Genomic DNA, 15,603 nt, shown 5'->3' on the forward strand with positions numbered 1-15,603 from the left:
ATTGCCAAATACATCAATGAACACAATAAATTTAAAATAAAATATCTGTTTACAACTACAATACAGTCCGTCATACTCAATTTATTTAATCTGTAACCGCTGTGATGTCAAATTGGCCTAATTAACCAATTACATTATGTTTAATGATCAGAGCTTCAGCAACGCCTGTAGTTCCTCACTTAGCCACAGGGAGCGACATCTCCCAACATGATGAGGAACCAACTCACTTGGAGCTGCAGTTCAGTCCCAACCTGAGGGGGGGCAGCAGAGTGCCGCGAGGCATCCAGTCCGCCGGACACCCAGAAGAAGAAGAAGAGGCAGCAGCGGTAGAAGCGGACGTGTCAAACTGTCGCCATTTCCCTGAGGAAGGAAAACGCCTTGAAGACGGAAGCGAACACGTCCACTGCGTAAGTGAAGAAGAGGAACCTTACTAAAGTCACTTTGTTTTGAAGGAAGTCGAACAAAATGCCTCGTTAGCGGCTGAAATGTTTGTGTAAGACAGCGGAGAGGAAACCGAGAGGCAGATAGCGAGTCGCTGCGAGCGAACTTTACCAGCTCACGTCAGTTCCTCAGAATCGGACTCTCTTTTTATAATGTCTTACTTTTTAACTCGTGTCGTGTCTCGAGTGACTCTAATGAGTTCTGGAAAGTAGTTTTACAACAACTTTCAAGAATCTGAGCTGGTCAGGAATATCGGCAGCTAGCGAGCTAACGTCGTGTGTTTACTTTTAGCATTGCACCTCAGTACGTTCATGTTGTGATGAGCAAAGGTATTATTTTATTGTTAGATACAGGACGACAGCTAATAATGTACAATGTTAAATCTGAGCCGGGCACAATGAACTCAAACAGATATGTTTTATCATCATATCTGTGTCCACTGTTCCTCAGGAGAGACATTATACTGTTTATACGATGCCAGTCTCAGTTTTAGCTCTCAACATGTTGGCTTTGCTCTCAGAGCGGATCAGAGTTACAGTAGTATGATATATATATATATGTGTGTATATATATATGTTGTTGTTTTAAATAAAGCTGTGACATACACGCCTTGGTTCTAAGAAGTTGATGACAGTTCAGACAAGCATGGATGCGTCATATCAGCAGATCCCATATCTTAAGGCGATTAAACACACATTTTATGAAAATGATGTTATATTGTGAGTGTTCATCTTCACATGTCCAGCTGTACTTCGACCACAGTCTCTAAGATATAGATACTCTCAATTACGATGTGAACACCGAACACTTTATGAACCAAAGGTCATTCAGCAACATGGACAAAAAAGTAATGGAAAGGAACGATTCAACTCTTGTTCATGTTGTGAGAAAGGGGATTTGCCATTTTTGGCAACCATTTATTTTGTTTAAAATGTAAGGTTTATACTATAGCAACAGATTAGAGTTTAATTGACATGGTTGGAGGGTATTTTCAGCTTGGTAAAGACAGCTGGATATATATTTTCAGAAATACTGAAACTTAAGTATGTAACTCAAACGAAATTTCAATACAGGAGTTGAGGCAGAAACTGAGGCTAATATAGGACTCTCCCATCACACTCACAATTTCATCAATTGATCTCTTGTTGCTCCACAGGCTTTTACCAAAGTCACTTCCCATCATCAGCCATCATGGGGGGTTTTTTATCGCTATTTAAGATGTTTGGGCAGAAGGAGATGAGGATCCTGATGGTGGGTCTGGATGCTGCTGGAAAGACAACAATTCTGTACAAGCTCAAACTTGGAGAGATTGTGACGACCATTCCAACAATAGGCAAGTCAAAGATTGTTAGATAATGATGACTTGCCTGGGCCTATGACTTTTGTGTGTTTTACATGATACAAATAATGCTATTCTATTGGACCTTATTACGGTGAAATGGAAACATTGAGTTTCTATTTAACATAATGATTATTTCCCCCTCAGGTTTTAATGTAGAGACAGTGGAGTACAAGAACATCAATTTCACAGTGTGGGATGTTGGTGGTCAAGACAAAATTCGTCCACTGTGGCGACATTACTTCCAGAACACACAGGGTACGTTTAGTTTCATCAACGCCTTACTGTTTGACATGTGTTTCCTTTAAATCAATCACTTGCTTTTGAATATTCAGTGGAAATGAATTATTGTGGTCTATTTTAACCACTGCTTTGTATTCAGAATATGCACAATATACACAAACTTATTTGTCCTCTATTTGCTTTTGTTCCAGGCCTCATCTTCGTTGTGGACAGCAACGACAGAGAGCGATGTACGGAAGCCCGGGAGGAGCTCTTACGAATGTTAGGAGAGGAAGACCTGCGTGATGCTGTGGTCTTAATCTTTGCAAACAAACAAGTAAATCATTTTTAAATAATTTCTTATATAAACAACCAGTTATTTCCATCTACTGTATATAAATACGGAATCCAAAGTAAAGCCAAAGCAAGTTGCGGCCTGGTTACTGGCTGCAGTACAGGTCAGAAACACCACCTTCTCCATGTTAGTGGATGCGATACACATTCTGTCATTTTAGTTAGTTCTTATCACACTGATTCAATTTATTGTCCAAATCATAATATACATTATCTCAAGGCACTTTACATTAAAGGTCGAGACCATAGAATTATAGAGAAACCCATAGTTTCCACAATGATCGGCACTTTGGCGACTCTGGAGAGGAAAAACTCCCTCATTAACTATGACCATCTGCCTCAACCAGTTGGGGTGAGCAGAGAAATATGGAGAGGAGAGTTGGGTGGAAAAGAGGGGAGAAAGGGAGGAGGGGGGGAGAGAGGAGAGGTATATTCAAATCTTAATTTTTACATCCAACTTTGCTTTTAATTATATATTTGATGCTATAAAAACGAAGTGACGTGATTGACATCTGAGACTGACTTCGAATCAGTTAAGCTTGTGTGTAGATGGGACCTCACAACCACTGCTCCACCCCCTCCCCCCCGATTGCTACTACGTAAACTCTGGCGCCACATTACATATACTCGTTGCAAGATGGCAGCGTTTCTGTCTGGGATCATCATGGCCTGTTGTAGTATGGACAAGTTTGTAATGTTTTCTCATTGTTTTGGTTTTTTTAGGACCTTCCAAATGCGATGAATTCTGCAGAACTCACAGACAAGATGAGTCTTCACTCCCTAAGTAACAGGCGCTGGTTCATCCAGGCAACCTGTGCCACCAACGGAGATGGTCTCTACGAAGGACTGGAGTGGTTGTCAAGTCAGCTCAAAAAAAATTAATAATCACAGTTCTCCAAAAGTGATCCACCTCAACGTATCCCTGACTTTGCTCTCTGCTCTTAAGATGCTGCAAAACCAAGCTGCCCTTATGGCAGTGGGGCAGCTTATGGCACTCTTCTTCTGCTGTGGTTATTCTCTTTCTGGCTGTTGGGAAGCCAAATGTGCTTGGAGTAAGAATAGAGAGGCCAGGAAACAAGATATGAGCTGCACATGTTGGCCTTAGTACCTCAATGCAATTTGTCAACTTTTTATATTGGATACTGTATAGCAAGATCCACGAGGGACGTTTCACTTTTTTAAAAAATGTATATACACTGATGCACTACTTGCAGCTATATATTTACTTGAACCAGGGAGTACATGTACTGTAGATTTCCATTTAGTCAACACTGGTTTAATATCAGCACTCTTAACTGACATCACTCCAAAATTGAGAACTCCTCGTCTGTGAACATTTACTGGCCTTTGTTATACAGTGTCTTGGTTTTAAATGAGCTACACTGCAATTATTTCATATCTACCTGCTTTGTGGTTGTTACAAGGAGAGTTTGTTGTGTCCCTGTTGGGTTTTTGTTTTTCTCAGGTTGATCACATGCTGCCTTTGCAATATACCTGCGTGATGTGGTGTGAGGGTTTTTATATTTACAGGGTGTTTACGTCATTAGACTGCACAGGAAGTATTACCCCACTGAGTACTTATCACCACAGTCCTATGCTATAAGTATAGGAGCTGGCAATATAAAATCAGTTTCAACAAAATGTTTACTGTTGTGCCATCATTGCAGTATATTGTTTGTGTGGAAAACTGGAGGTTGTACATTTGCAGTCTTATCCGAGACACTTGTTGTTTCTGTTTTTGTAAAAGTCTTGGTGTTTACTACTCTGGTTTGCAGAAAATGTATTTTTTAATAATTGCTTAAATGTTGGAAAACTATCTTTTTTAATTGTCAGGTTTTTTATGTAAATGTTTGTTTTGTGAGGGGAAAAAAGCACTGTGAGTAATTTACTGTAAATTTGAACATAAAGCCAATCTCCAGTGTTTCAATCTATGCAATAAACTTTCTGAATATTAAGGTGGATGATGTTGCCTCTTCTCCTTTAATTTACAGAAACATTGCATAACTTCAAATCTTTCTTATCTCGTACAGACAGAAGTGCTGACATTTAAGTCTTTGAATCTGTCACGTTGAAAAGGAAACATTTTCTTTATAAATTTTCCTAATTAATCAATATGAAATAACCATTGTGCGCCAAATAGTGCAGTGAAATAATGCTGTGATTTAACAACAGAACTAATATTTTGTGTCAGTGGGTGAACTGTTGGGGGGGGGTGTTTCACCCTTTGACCTAGGAAGAAATGTGAAGACACAACATGATGGAAACCACCCAATGTTTGGGTTCAAGCAGTAATGTGGAGAGCACACCCCGGTTCACATTGTGCAGGGGTGGCAATCTCGGACAGCATTCTTGCAGGTTGATTATGCTGCCGTGGTTAATGCAGCCAAGCCTATAAAACATGGCAGGAGAGTATGGTGGTGGTGGAAGGAGAGGGAGCTCGAGTCTTAGGACCCTCACAGGGTGGCTTTGTCTGGCCTCCTCTCCTGCTGCTCCATCAGCTTGGTTTGTGTGTGGCGGTCTAATGGTACTCGGCCATATAAAAGGACCAGCCTGGTTTTTTGCACTCTTCTTTATGAATGCCTTGCTCTTTTTTTAGTGCACCCCCCCAGGTGCCAGCCAGCAGAATACCCTCTTTCAGACCAATTCAAGACAAATGCAAACACTACACTCTATTATGACCGGTGGAGAGCATTCCAATGGTGTCGCACCAGTCAGGGAGCTCAACCTGGGATGGTGAGGGATAAAGGAGCGCTGGCATGACTGAGAGAGAGAAAAGGAGCAGAGCTGCTGAGTAAAGCAGGAGGCACAGTGGGAAAAAAACACTCAAATAAACACGCAACAGATTTTTCATTATATCCGTGATTTTATTGGTAAATTGTGCTGATTACACAACTTTCTTCAGGCTAAACTGTTTTAGCTCCACTTTTGCTATATGCCCTCTATCACACCTTTATACCACATTTACAGAAAATTATAATCAATCTGTATCAGTTTTTGAAATCCTTTAATTAAGATGTAAACACCAAGTCTCGGGCGAGTAGTTTCCAGGAAATATCCTACGTCACACAGTAAATGTTCCTGCAGCAACAATGTTCTAGGTAAAACATACATTTCTAAGCTTTCTTGAGTAATAACAGCTACAAGGGCAAAATATAGGAATAAAAGTAAATTAAATTGAACTTTTTATCCTGCAATATATTTTATCTAATGAAATTAAAAATAGAAATAGAAAGTATTGGTTGTATAATCACATACAATGTGTTAAAAGAAACACACCAGTGTCCTATGAACAACTGACCCACTCACTAGGTGAAAAGATAAAACATACGGCCCACGCCTGTTTGTCTGACACGTCAACCTGTCTCCACCCCCAGTCTGTTTGGTTGTCCAGGGTAAATGAGGTCTTCAGGGGCAGCCGAGCTGCTGTAGAGCGCTCTGTCCGCATTATGCGTCTTTGAATTGGGGGGGAGGGACATTAGTCGTCCGAGTCTGTGTCGTGGCGCCGCCTGTGGCTTTGTGTTGCACCAGCAGGGGCCATCTTGTGGCTGGCAGGGTTACGGGGGACAGGAGACCCCCCGTCGGAGGAGTCTGTGTCATGCCGCCGCTGTCGATGATAGGGGTAGGAGGGCTCTCGCTCGGCTTTTGCTCCCCCCCTTGAATGGCTGTCATGGGGTCTGGCTCCACTCTGACTATGGTATGATGGATTATGATGATGGTGGTCCTTTCTGTGCCTGAAGAGTAAAAGGAAACAAACAATCAATGGCTGTGGTGGGGATCAAAGATGCTTTGAGGCTGAGAGAGAAGTATCTGCCAGATCAGCTGTACAGTGGAATCAACAGAAAACACAAAATGAAGGCTGTGGCTGAAAATATCCGACTATTGCGTTGACAAATGTCTGTGTATGCAACGACATTTATCTGCAAATCACTATCATAGGTTGTTTTATATCATGAATCTTCTCTTTCTGGCACTTAAAGCACATAACTTACAATAAATGAATGTAACACAGCTGATTTCCACAATTCATCTGTTATCTTGGGATACATCTAATATCTGTGCTGCATCAACTATGTCTATTATCTATGGACACATGCTCCTCAAATTTTAAAAGGTGATTCTTCAGGTGGCTGTGTGTACGACAGCGCCTCGGTGCCCTCTAGTGCTGAGAGAGGAAAGTTTCTGTTTTCAAATGTAGGTGAAGGATGTGATTCTTCATTAAAACCTGTTTCTAAACCAAATGCATCTGTTTTTTAAGCATTGATTTGTAGTAATCCTGATAATTTGTCTATTCTGAGGCTAATGAACAATCTTTGTGGAGAAATGAACCGACCTCTTTCTGTCATCATCAGACTCTGAGGACGACGAGTCTCTTCTTTGCCTCTTCTTCTTCTTTTCCTTCTTCTTTTTCTCCTTCTTGCTCTTTTTCTCCTTCTTTTTCTTTTTGCTCTCATGCCTAAAGAAAAACAAAAGAGGAAAAGATTATTATTGTTCAAGTAAACATGGAAAACTGAACAGAGGATGAAATCTGCTCACATCCTGGAATATGATATGTAACGAATTTTAAACATAAATACCGTTGTTCTGTTTCTTCTTTTCCTACATTCTCAGATGTTGTCGTTGTTGCGGATTCTAGACGACCCTCAGTCTTGTGGTGCTGTAAAGACAGTGTTTCTTTGACTGTTTTCATCAGAGTGATGATCAATATGTTAAAGACCTGAACTATCCTTGTTTAGTGACACTTGAAAAGGCAGCGGATTAAATAAATAAAATAAAAAAACTTACGGTAAAAACTGCTAAGCCCATTTTAACAGCCTCCTTTTCTTTTTCGGACAGCACCATTTTTCTTGCCCCTACGCTGTAGATTGTACACAAACACTCTGTAGTCACAGTGCATAAAAATAAGCATGTTTTCAGATAAGATTAGCAAACCATGTTTTCTTAATAAGAAAACAAGAAAAAACACTTACCTGGAGCTGCCTAAGCCTGACACGCGGTCTACATTTCTCTCCTCACCATCAACCTCTTCTCTCCTGCAAACATCTACAAGATCCTGGTGTAAATAGGATAACATTTGAATTATTTAACATTTGAATGCAGGTTAAGTCTTTAAAAAAGAGTGAAAACAAAACTGAAAAACATACATACCTCTTTGGTCAGGCCAGTTGGTTGTCTCTTTATGTTCTTGTGCCCCCTACATTGAAAGTGGAAAACGGAATTAGATTATATTTGGGTTGATGCCTGTATTTGTGATGCATTTCTACTATAAGAAGTTATACATACAGGGCAGCCATCAGCGCCTCATGCTCTGCAGCCTTGACCGCAGCAAGTTCTTCCTGTTTGGACAAAGCTGCGCCGCCTTTTTTGTCTCTTGAATACCACGACAGGTCTTTGCCTTTTTGCCATCGTCCTACTGGTGCCATCAAAGAATTCCCTGGAAAGAAGAATTGAGAGTGGTTGAGATTTAATACACGTTATTTCTACTGTATCTATTGTTTTTCCATCTGAACCAGTCCCTCATTATGCTGACCGGTCAGAATGTAGAAGTTTTTATGACAAACCAGAACCATTCAATAAGGTACCAAACCAGATCTTCTTTTTTTTCAGAATCAGAATAATTCATGGTCTATTATTGAAAAACAAATCAGGCATACTAAGTGGATAGACATTTATGAGTGTGTGCAATATGATGCAAATAAATATCTGGATCAAGTGCCCTGGCAGAGATTCTTGTTCAACAAAGTTTTACATTTGAGATGCTGAACTGTCACATTAGACATCTTCTTTAACACGGGTGGAAACATCTACTCTATGAAAAGGGTTAGAAGTCACTCGTTGCTTGGCAAATATTAGTGTTTGCAGATGCTGTTTGAATATCCAGACTTGTGGGAATCTGTTTTACCTTTTGGACTTTCCTCTCGATGTTTGCACACTGATCACCTGCTGATCTCAAAGCTGATAAGATGTGTGCAGTGGCAACACGTCTGCTGTTAATATCAACGTCGAGTGTTTATTGAACTTGCTTTAACTCTCAGTCTCAGGTTATCCTGTTGTATGATTCTGATGTCGCGGCTGTGGGCAGCTGACATGTTGGCAGGGGTGCAGGCTCAGATAACGGAGAGGCCATGTGTGTTCAGGGAAAGAGAGACAGGGGGAGACAGCGAGAGAGAGAGAGAGAGACAGGGGGTGGGAGTAATGAGTGTTCGGGACCTGCTGTGTGAAGGGAGGAAAATAGGAGGAAAACCGAGCAACTGGAGCAGCGCAGAGACTGTGGAATGAGGGACTCTATAACCAAAGGTAATGAGAAGCAGCACACGTGATGATAGGTGTGTTTCACTGCGCTTCATCAATGTGCGTATAAAACCTGAGTGAAACACGTCCGTCACCATTGAAACACCATTGAACTGTATTAAATCGAGATATAATATATATATGTTACACTTGAGAGGTGATCGCGTGTATTTAAGTGGGACTTTAGAGGCCTGTGTGAGTTAGCAGGGAGCTGTTAGCATGGTGTCTGGTTAGCGCTCACACACTCACCCAGGTAATTCTCTCTGTGTTTATCGACTTTCACGTCGTCCCAGTTGAAGTGGTCCTGTCCCCCGCGGGACCCTCCGGATCTCGACGCTCCAAACATCCTTATTCGGTCACTTTGCGACGAACAGCAGCGGGGCGTCGTTCAATACGCTAACTTTTTTTTGTTTAGCAGCCACGGTAGCACACGAGCACCGCGATCGGTCAAGGCCGTCAGCGTCGACTGATCCGGGGAGTATAGCGGTGACCTTCCGCGGTGATCGGAGCGAGTTTCCCGGCAGTGGTGGTGAATTCTCTGGGCGAAGAAACCCTGAAAATAAGTTCCCTGTGTTTTTTAAGCGTCTTCGGGGAACAAGAGGAACAGAAGAGTAGCAGCGTGTCACTCAAGCTAGGCTATGTAGCGGCCTGAAAACAAAGCTGCACCACTAACAGAGCCTCGCCATGCGCACACGAGTCCCAGCAATAAGAGAAAGTGTAGCTAACACCAAACACATCCGTGTTTCTCTAATACCCGCGGTGGCATCACGTTTTCCTTTAAGCTAACGCTAGCAAAACTTTCTTAGCTATGTCGCACATCGTCGCCGTCACGCGTCGGTGTTGTGGCCCGCATTGATGACGTAGTGGTCCAGCTTCCTTAATGGCTCTCGCAGCGAAGGAGGCAGAAAATCCTCAGACAGCCAAGTAGCGCTCCTCCCGATGTACATGAGGTTTTTCTCCAGGTTGTTGTCCGGTAAGAAGGAGTTTGTTTGTTTGTTTGTTTGTTTGTGAAACGTTGTGTCTGAGCTGCTTGGTTAGCTAAGAACCAGACATTCATCTGCCTCCGACTGTTTCCTGCTTCGTTTCTGTGTCTGAAGGTTGGTGTTGTTTTTACTGAGCTTCGTTCAGTTCAGCTGAGGCAGTGATCATCACCAGCATGCTTAGAAATAATAATGATTCTAATAATGAACTTCATTTGTCTTGCACGTTTCAGCTCAAAGTGCTTTACATACAATATAGATACACATACAAACAGGTTGAACAGATTTTCAGTAACATGAGAACGTGTTCAAATGACATTAAATGAAAAAATAAAGCAAGACAATTAAAAAAACAAAACATGCATAACAAGCAGAGAAGAAATGAAGTTAAAAGGAAAGAAAAATAAGTGCAATTAAATAAAACAAACTTGCATACAAAAGAAAAGAAAGAACGTTTAAAAGAAATTGAAATTTTAAAGAAAAAGAAATACAATTAAAGGAAAAAAACAGAAAAGACAGGAAGTCATTGTTAAACCTGTTTTTAGCAGAGAGCTGAGGAGTTTCTTAATGAAAACGAACCATTTTCAGTTCAGCGGTGGAAGAAAATAGGTCCAGTGTAATGACACAACATACACTACACAACATAACAAGGAAAAGTCCTGCATTCGTTTTGTTATTTAAGTAATATCCTGATACACTGTACTATAGGTTGATTATTACGATGCACTAGTGAGTATATTTTTGCTAATCTTTTTTTGTTAATGTACTTAACACACGTTTAAACGAACGCCACAGAAATCATGACATTTATATTTTAGCCAATATATTGTCAGTTGTCAAAATGACCATTTGATGAAATGTACATAACTTCATTACAGACTAAACATCATTGCACGTAAAGATCAATTCAGTGTATCTATTGTCCATGGCAGTCTTCTTTAGTTTAATATTCATGACATTTTATTGCTCCTACCAGTCAAAGTGCACTTTGCTATGCCTCAGTTAGATAAGAAGTCTGATTCCAGGTTGTAGACACTAGGACACTTTGATATTGAATGGAAACTGTGATCTCAGCAGCTGAAATGAGGCACAATGAAGAGCTCAGAGCTTTGGACAGAATAAGGAAGAGAACTGGTTCAACAACTGCCCACATGAATCTCCTTTGTCAGGGTAAACTAAACTAACACCACCACTGACAGTACAAACTGTTTATTGTACTAACAACTTTCTGGGGTTGTAACAATTTACTATTTTCTTTACAGAATAACCTTGTAAGAGTTTTCTTTTTTAATTATGAAATAATTTTGTCTGTTAAAAGGTCAAAGTCTAAACACAGTTTGCCAGATCCCGATGTAGTTTTCAAATGTATTTATGTACTAGTATATAAGATGACATTTAAGGTAATGACATAAAATACATTTGTTAAAGGCATAAAATCATGACACCTGGAACTGTCAAACATTTTGGGGGTTTTTAACTTTAATTTTATGTTGATAGAATAATCAACCTATAGTTTCAACTCCAGAAATGAACTCCTGTCATGCTGTATACAGACGCCAAATAGATTTGAAATGACTCAAACTTTGCTTGAAGCAAACCTAACTCACATGAGTGCATGGGTGCAGCTTCCAATACTGATCATAATGTCACGTCTCTCATTTCCTGTCACGCAACTCTAATCTAAGTACAAGAGGCTGCTTCTTGTGCAAGTAATTGGCAGCTGCAGGTCAATAAGAAAGGCAAATACGATTTTGTTAATTATTAGTTAGAAAGATTCAAGGATCAAATTAATCAAAAGCAAGATCATAGGAATATAAGAATATGAATACGAATAAGAATGCCTTTATTGTAGTAGCTTGTCTGGTGTGTGGTGGGAGTTTGCACCAAACCTTTGGTGAATAGCATCAGAAAGCTGCGTCCCCAAATTACTGTAATATAAGACCTGAAGGCCCATTTCTTAGGCTCTCGGAAATAAGTATTTATCTGCTGGAGAAGGATTTTTGGGTGGGGGCAAGAATATATTCATTCTAAATCAGGACCCTGGAAACGTTAGGGCTTCTAAACTGACCTCTGAAAAAAGAACCGCACCTTTATTTAGCTGCTGAAGCGTTCAAGAGGCAGTGGAGAGTGGCTCTTGTCATTTGCACCTGCAGACACAACCTCGCTGCATCTGATATGCCTGGAGACGAGAGCGTGGCTTCATTAGTTTCAAAGAAAAGACCACAGAGGTCAGTTCAGATCACAGTTGTATTTAAGATGGAGTAGGCTTCTTTACAACCTTTTTTTCTTTTTGTAATTTAGTCCTGTCACATGGAATACCTAATTTTTGGACCTAACCCCTCAGATTCCTGCTGTTGATGTAAGTGTCTGTTGTTTTAGTCGTCTAATATGACAGAGGTCACTGGTTTCATTCGGCTAGTGTCTGTTGACAAGATGCTCAAAATTGTCACTGAAAATCAGCTGACTGACAAACACAGTCTGAGGTTCCTCTCAGTCTTTGGACTAAAAATAATACACATGTTCAGATCATTGTGTTTCTATGTTTATATTTATATTCCGTGTAGCTGTGGGTGAACGTGGCCCTGCCCTCTCTTTCCCTCCTCCCTCCTGCTCATAAGCAGACACTTGCCACACCCTTCAGTTGAATGTCCTGTTTGAGCTCTGTGTGTTCTCATGAAAGGTAAGGAGGGATATACTTCATTCACTTGAGTAGCTTAATTAAAAATCATCGCTAATGGGGAAAGAAGCTGAATATGTCACAGTAAAAAGTAGGTGAGACATTAAGAGAGATGCATGTTTTACTAACGTGTGCTTTGTCAAACACAGACTGGCTGTGTGGCTTTAAGAGTCATGTTTCTTTCTTCCTGAATGCCACAGACGTGATGTAAAACCTGCTGGTGGAGCAGGGGAAACATTTAGGTTTCAATGAGAAACAAATTCACACGTGTGACCCGGAGTATCTCCTGATAACAGAGAGCAACACCCACTGCTTCTTTTCATATTTTCTCCTAAGCGTGAGGTTGTATATGTAGTTTAGCATGAAAGCATCAGTGCAGAGTTTCAGTAAAGCAGATGCTGCCCTTCACCTCACAGTTGCATCCATATAGTGAGTCGGTAAACTTCTCGTCTGCTGCTGTGGTTTGTGTCTTGGTTTCCACGTGGCCCAACCCCACATCTCTTCCTAAGAGGGCTCTCCAATTAGTGAGTAATCGTTCCTCTACATCTCCACGGTAACCTCATGACTTGCTAACCAGTAAATTTCCTTTGCTCCTGCGGGAGATATTTTGGTCCGATCACTCCCTCTCCCTTTGAGAACCGCTGGCTAATCACTTCATGATTTTCATCCCACCAGAGAGGGGCTTGTCTAAACTTGTTGACCGGCTTTAATGTTTTAAAACCACCGTCTTTTTGAACTCATATGTTCGTGCACTGACGGATGATCCTATGATGACTCACACCACAGGACTCCAGTGGTTGTGCGCCAGTCCTTCCAACCTCAACCTCTTTTCTACCATAATCAACACCCTGCCTCTCTTTCAGCTATGGCTGGACCCAGGCCTGTGGTGTTTAGCGGCCCGTCAGGGGCAGGGAAGAGCACCCTGCTGAAGAAGCTCATGAAGGAATACGACAGTGTCTTTGGCTTCAGTGTATCGCGTAAGTTTAAATTCACTCAAGTTAACAAGCAATTGTAGATTTTTAAAAAAGGCCTGAAAATAATGATTATTATCGATCTTTAAAAGGTCATGAAATCCAGATGGTTTTTATTATCCATCAATCAACTATTGACAAAACGTCTCCTCATTCCTCAGATACAACCAGAAATCCTCGACCTGGAGAAGAAAATGGCAAAGGTACAGAAAATCCCTCCTCATTCACGACGCTGTTAAATTATCATTTCTAAACTTCTGGGCATCAGTTCAGCAGTTTTTCTTTTCTTTTGTCCTCATTTCAGATTACCATTATGTTACACGGAAGATAATGCAGGCGGCCATCGACAAAGGCGATTTCATTGAGAATGCAGAGTTTTCCGGCAACATGTACGGGACGAGTAAAGCTGCTGTGCAAGACGTCCAAGCCAAGAACCTCATCTGTATACTTGACATAGACATGCAGGGCGTGAGGAACATTAAAGGGACAGACCTGAATCCCATCTACATCTCCATCCAGCCTCCATCCATGGCAGTCTTGGTGAGAACACAATGAAATGCATTTCACCAAGTAACCAGTCTTGTCACATCTATTGTCTCCACCTAGGTGTGACTTTGCTTTGTTCCACTGGGAACCAGTCACACAGGTTTTAGATGCTTCTTTTTCATTGAGATGTTTTTTAACTGTTTCAGGAAAAACGTTTAAGAGACAGAAAAACCGAGTCAGAGGAGAGTCTCCAAAGGCGTTTGCATGCAGCCGAGGTGGATATGGAGTTAGGTAAGTAATCACTGCGGAAAAACTCAAACCATATACTGTAAATGTTCAAATAATGACTGATGATAAACGTGTGTTCGTCTAGGTAAAGAACCCGGTTTGTTTGATGTAATTATTGTCAACAATAATTTGGAGGAAGCTTACGGGCAGTTAAAAAACGCTCTTCTCGAGGTGAGTCACTATTGCAGAACACAACACTCGAGCTCAATTATTACTAGTTGGCTAATGTTCTCTCTTCTTAGCTCATCACAGATTAACATGTTTTCAAACTTTGTAATATTGTTTCTTGATCAGCATTAACTACCTATGTTTGGAGCATTGTAAAATATTTTATTCTTCCCTCAGGAAATTAATAAGGTGAAGAAGATCAACATGTCCTCGTAGGAGACGCCAGCACCCTGACACCTCTCGGTCCGTCCAGCCACTCCTCTCAAAACCACAGACCTCCATTCCAGTTGTGTACATTCCCTCAGATGACGGTCTGTGCGTGAGTTTTACATTTGTGTTTAGAATTATATGAAAACATAGTTTAAAGTGGAACATTTTTTAAAAACTGACAAGAGTGTGTTTTTTTTTTATATTTGTATTTTCAGTTGTATAAAAAAAAAAAAAAGATACTCCAAAATCCTTACTTGATGTGTGACTGGCATGGTAGAGTGCTCTCTATTGGACATTTACTGAACACATGGTCTTGTCACCCACACGGTCACATAGACACACACACAGGGTGTAACTCACTCCATCACGTGGTTAACTGGTTTGTCGAGGGTGTGAATAAATCCTGTATCTAGATATCCTGGTTAGTGGCAGCAAGTTATGCTGCTCTTATTGTTTGAATAAGAAAAACATGGTGGTTGTTTACTGACAGGTATACACGCAAATCACCACTGTAGTCGCCTCATAATGTGCTAACTCAATATAAGTTTGGTTTGTGGGATGAGGATAAATACTGATGCGCTCTAGTTGGATTAAATCCCCTGAAAGGAATAATGAATAATAGTTAAGAACAAAAGCAACAGAACATGGGGGGGGGGGGGGGACAGGACAATTTTAGTGTTGTAAATTTGTAAAACTTTCGTATGTGTAGCTTTTTCACTTTGCTGCTTCGTGTGTAGGGTAAAATGACTATCAGTAGACTGTATGGGGTTTCTAACAAAAGGAGACATTTTTAACTACGAGGACAAATGAAATGGCTTATTTATTTATCGTTTACAACCAAGCACAAGATAAATTTCCTTGAGAGCTAAGAAAACAATATTGGCGTTGTTTTTTTTCATGTCAAAATGTTTTATTTCCTTGATATTGAAAGTACCTAGATAATAATATTCAGGCACCTTTGTAACACCCATTCCTATGTGCAGATAATGTTGAGGTATTGTTGTAAGATATAATTAATTGTTAATTAATCATCGTTTGCCGTTTAACCAGCAATAACATATTATGCTTGTTGTGGAAATACAATGTCACTATGTACCACATCCATTAATTGTCCAGCAGTGAGACTGTTACCTTTTGAAACTCCAATAAATGTTAAAACACAACACTGGAAGAATCCGT

General features: G+C 40.6%; 3 protein-coding genes across 6 annotated transcripts; 2 read left to right on the forward strand and 1 right to left on the reverse strand.

Moving 5' to 3' along the window:
* The first annotated feature begins 249 nt into the window (after positions 1-249).
* On the forward strand, positions 250-4,311 carry arf1 (ADP-ribosylation factor 1). The gene is made up of 5 exons (XM_020107242.2): positions 250-407; positions 1,598-1,774; positions 1,928-2,038; positions 2,215-2,339; positions 3,080-4,311. Exons 2-5 carry the CDS (start codon positions 1,633-1,635, stop codon positions 3,236-3,238), a joined length of 537 nt encoding a protein of 178 aa, XP_019962801.1. The 5' UTR covers positions 250-407; positions 1,598-1,632; the 3' UTR covers positions 3,239-4,311.
* Positions 4,312-5,199: 888 nt separating this feature from the next.
* On the reverse strand, positions 5,200-9,028 carry c16h1orf35 (chromosome 16 C1orf35 homolog). 2 transcript variants are annotated; one of them, XM_020107211.2, is made up of 8 exons: positions 8,894-9,028; positions 7,637-7,787; positions 7,502-7,547; positions 7,324-7,406; positions 7,139-7,211; positions 6,931-7,010; positions 6,687-6,809; positions 5,200-6,087 (listed from the first exon to the last, which is right to left on the reverse strand). In XM_020107211.2, the coding sequence occupies exons 1-8, from the start codon at positions 8,988-8,990 to the stop codon at positions 5,832-5,834; spliced, it is 909 nt and encodes a 302-aa protein (XP_019962770.1). In that variant the 5' UTR covers positions 8,991-9,028; the 3' UTR covers positions 5,200-5,831. The 2 variants fall into 2 exon arrangements, with proteins under 2 accessions (XP_019962770.1, XP_069366651.1); XM_069510550.1 differs by lacking the exon at positions 8,894-9,028 and adding an exon at positions 8,256-8,526.
* guk1a (guanylate kinase 1a) lies at positions 8,505-15,587 on the forward strand. Of its 3 annotated transcripts, none has more exons than XM_020107229.2 (7): positions 8,505-8,650; positions 13,165-13,278; positions 13,434-13,475; positions 13,577-13,812; positions 13,965-14,049; positions 14,132-14,217; positions 14,392-15,587. In XM_020107229.2, the coding sequence occupies exons 1-7, from the start codon at positions 8,629-8,631 to the stop codon at positions 14,428-14,430; spliced, it is 624 nt and encodes a 207-aa protein (XP_019962788.1). In that variant the 5' UTR covers positions 8,505-8,628; the 3' UTR covers positions 14,431-15,587. The 3 variants fall into 3 exon arrangements, with proteins under 3 accessions (XP_019962788.1, XP_069366652.1, XP_019962780.1); XM_069510551.1 differs by lacking the exon at positions 8,505-8,650 and adding an exon at positions 8,863-8,897; XM_020107221.2 differs by lacking the exon at positions 8,505-8,650 and adding an exon at positions 9,475-9,617.
* Positions 15,588-15,603: the final 16 nt, after the last annotated feature.

This window comes from Paralichthys olivaceus, chromosome 16 (assembly GCF_024713975.1).
Source record: "Paralichthys olivaceus isolate ysfri-2021 chromosome 16, ASM2471397v2, whole genome shotgun sequence".
NCBI lineage: Eukaryota > Metazoa > Chordata > Actinopteri > Pleuronectiformes > Paralichthyidae > Paralichthys > Paralichthys olivaceus.

Bases quoted from the DNA above. Each gene is read 5' to 3' on its own strand.
- arf1 (XM_020107242.2), top strand. From the start codon at position 1,633: ATGGGGGGTTTTTTATCGCTATTTAAGATGTTTGGGCAGAAGGAGATG. The intron at 1,775-1,927 runs GCAAGTCAAAGA...TTTCCCCCTCAG, and splicing joins GACGACCATTCCAACAATAG to GTTTTAATGTAGAGACAGTG. The intron at 2,039-2,214 runs GTACGTTTAGTT...CTTTTGTTCCAG, and splicing joins TTACTTCCAGAACACACAGG to GCCTCATCTTCGTTGTGGAC.
- c16h1orf35 (XM_020107211.2), bottom strand. From the start codon at position 8,990: ATGTTTGGAGCGTCGAGATCCGGAGGGTCCCGCGGGGGACAGGACCAC. The intron at 7,212-7,323 runs GTAAGTGTTTTT...TACAATCTACAG, and splicing joins TCAGGCTTAGGCAGCTCCAG to CGTAGGGGCAAGAAAAATGG. The intron at 6,088-6,686 runs GTCGGTTCATTT...TTTACTCTTCAG, and splicing joins TCTGATGATGACAGAAAGAG to GCACAGAAAGGACCACCATC.
- guk1a (XM_020107221.2), top strand. From the start codon at position 9,584: ATGTACATGAGGTTTTTCTCCAGGTTGTTGTCCG. The intron at 9,618-13,164 runs GTAAGAAGGAGT...CCTCTCTTTCAG, and splicing joins TTTCTCCAGGTTGTTGTCCG to CTATGGCTGGACCCAGGCCT. The intron at 13,279-13,433 runs GTAAGTTTAAAT...CTCATTCCTCAG, and splicing joins CTTTGGCTTCAGTGTATCGC to ATACAACCAGAAATCCTCGA.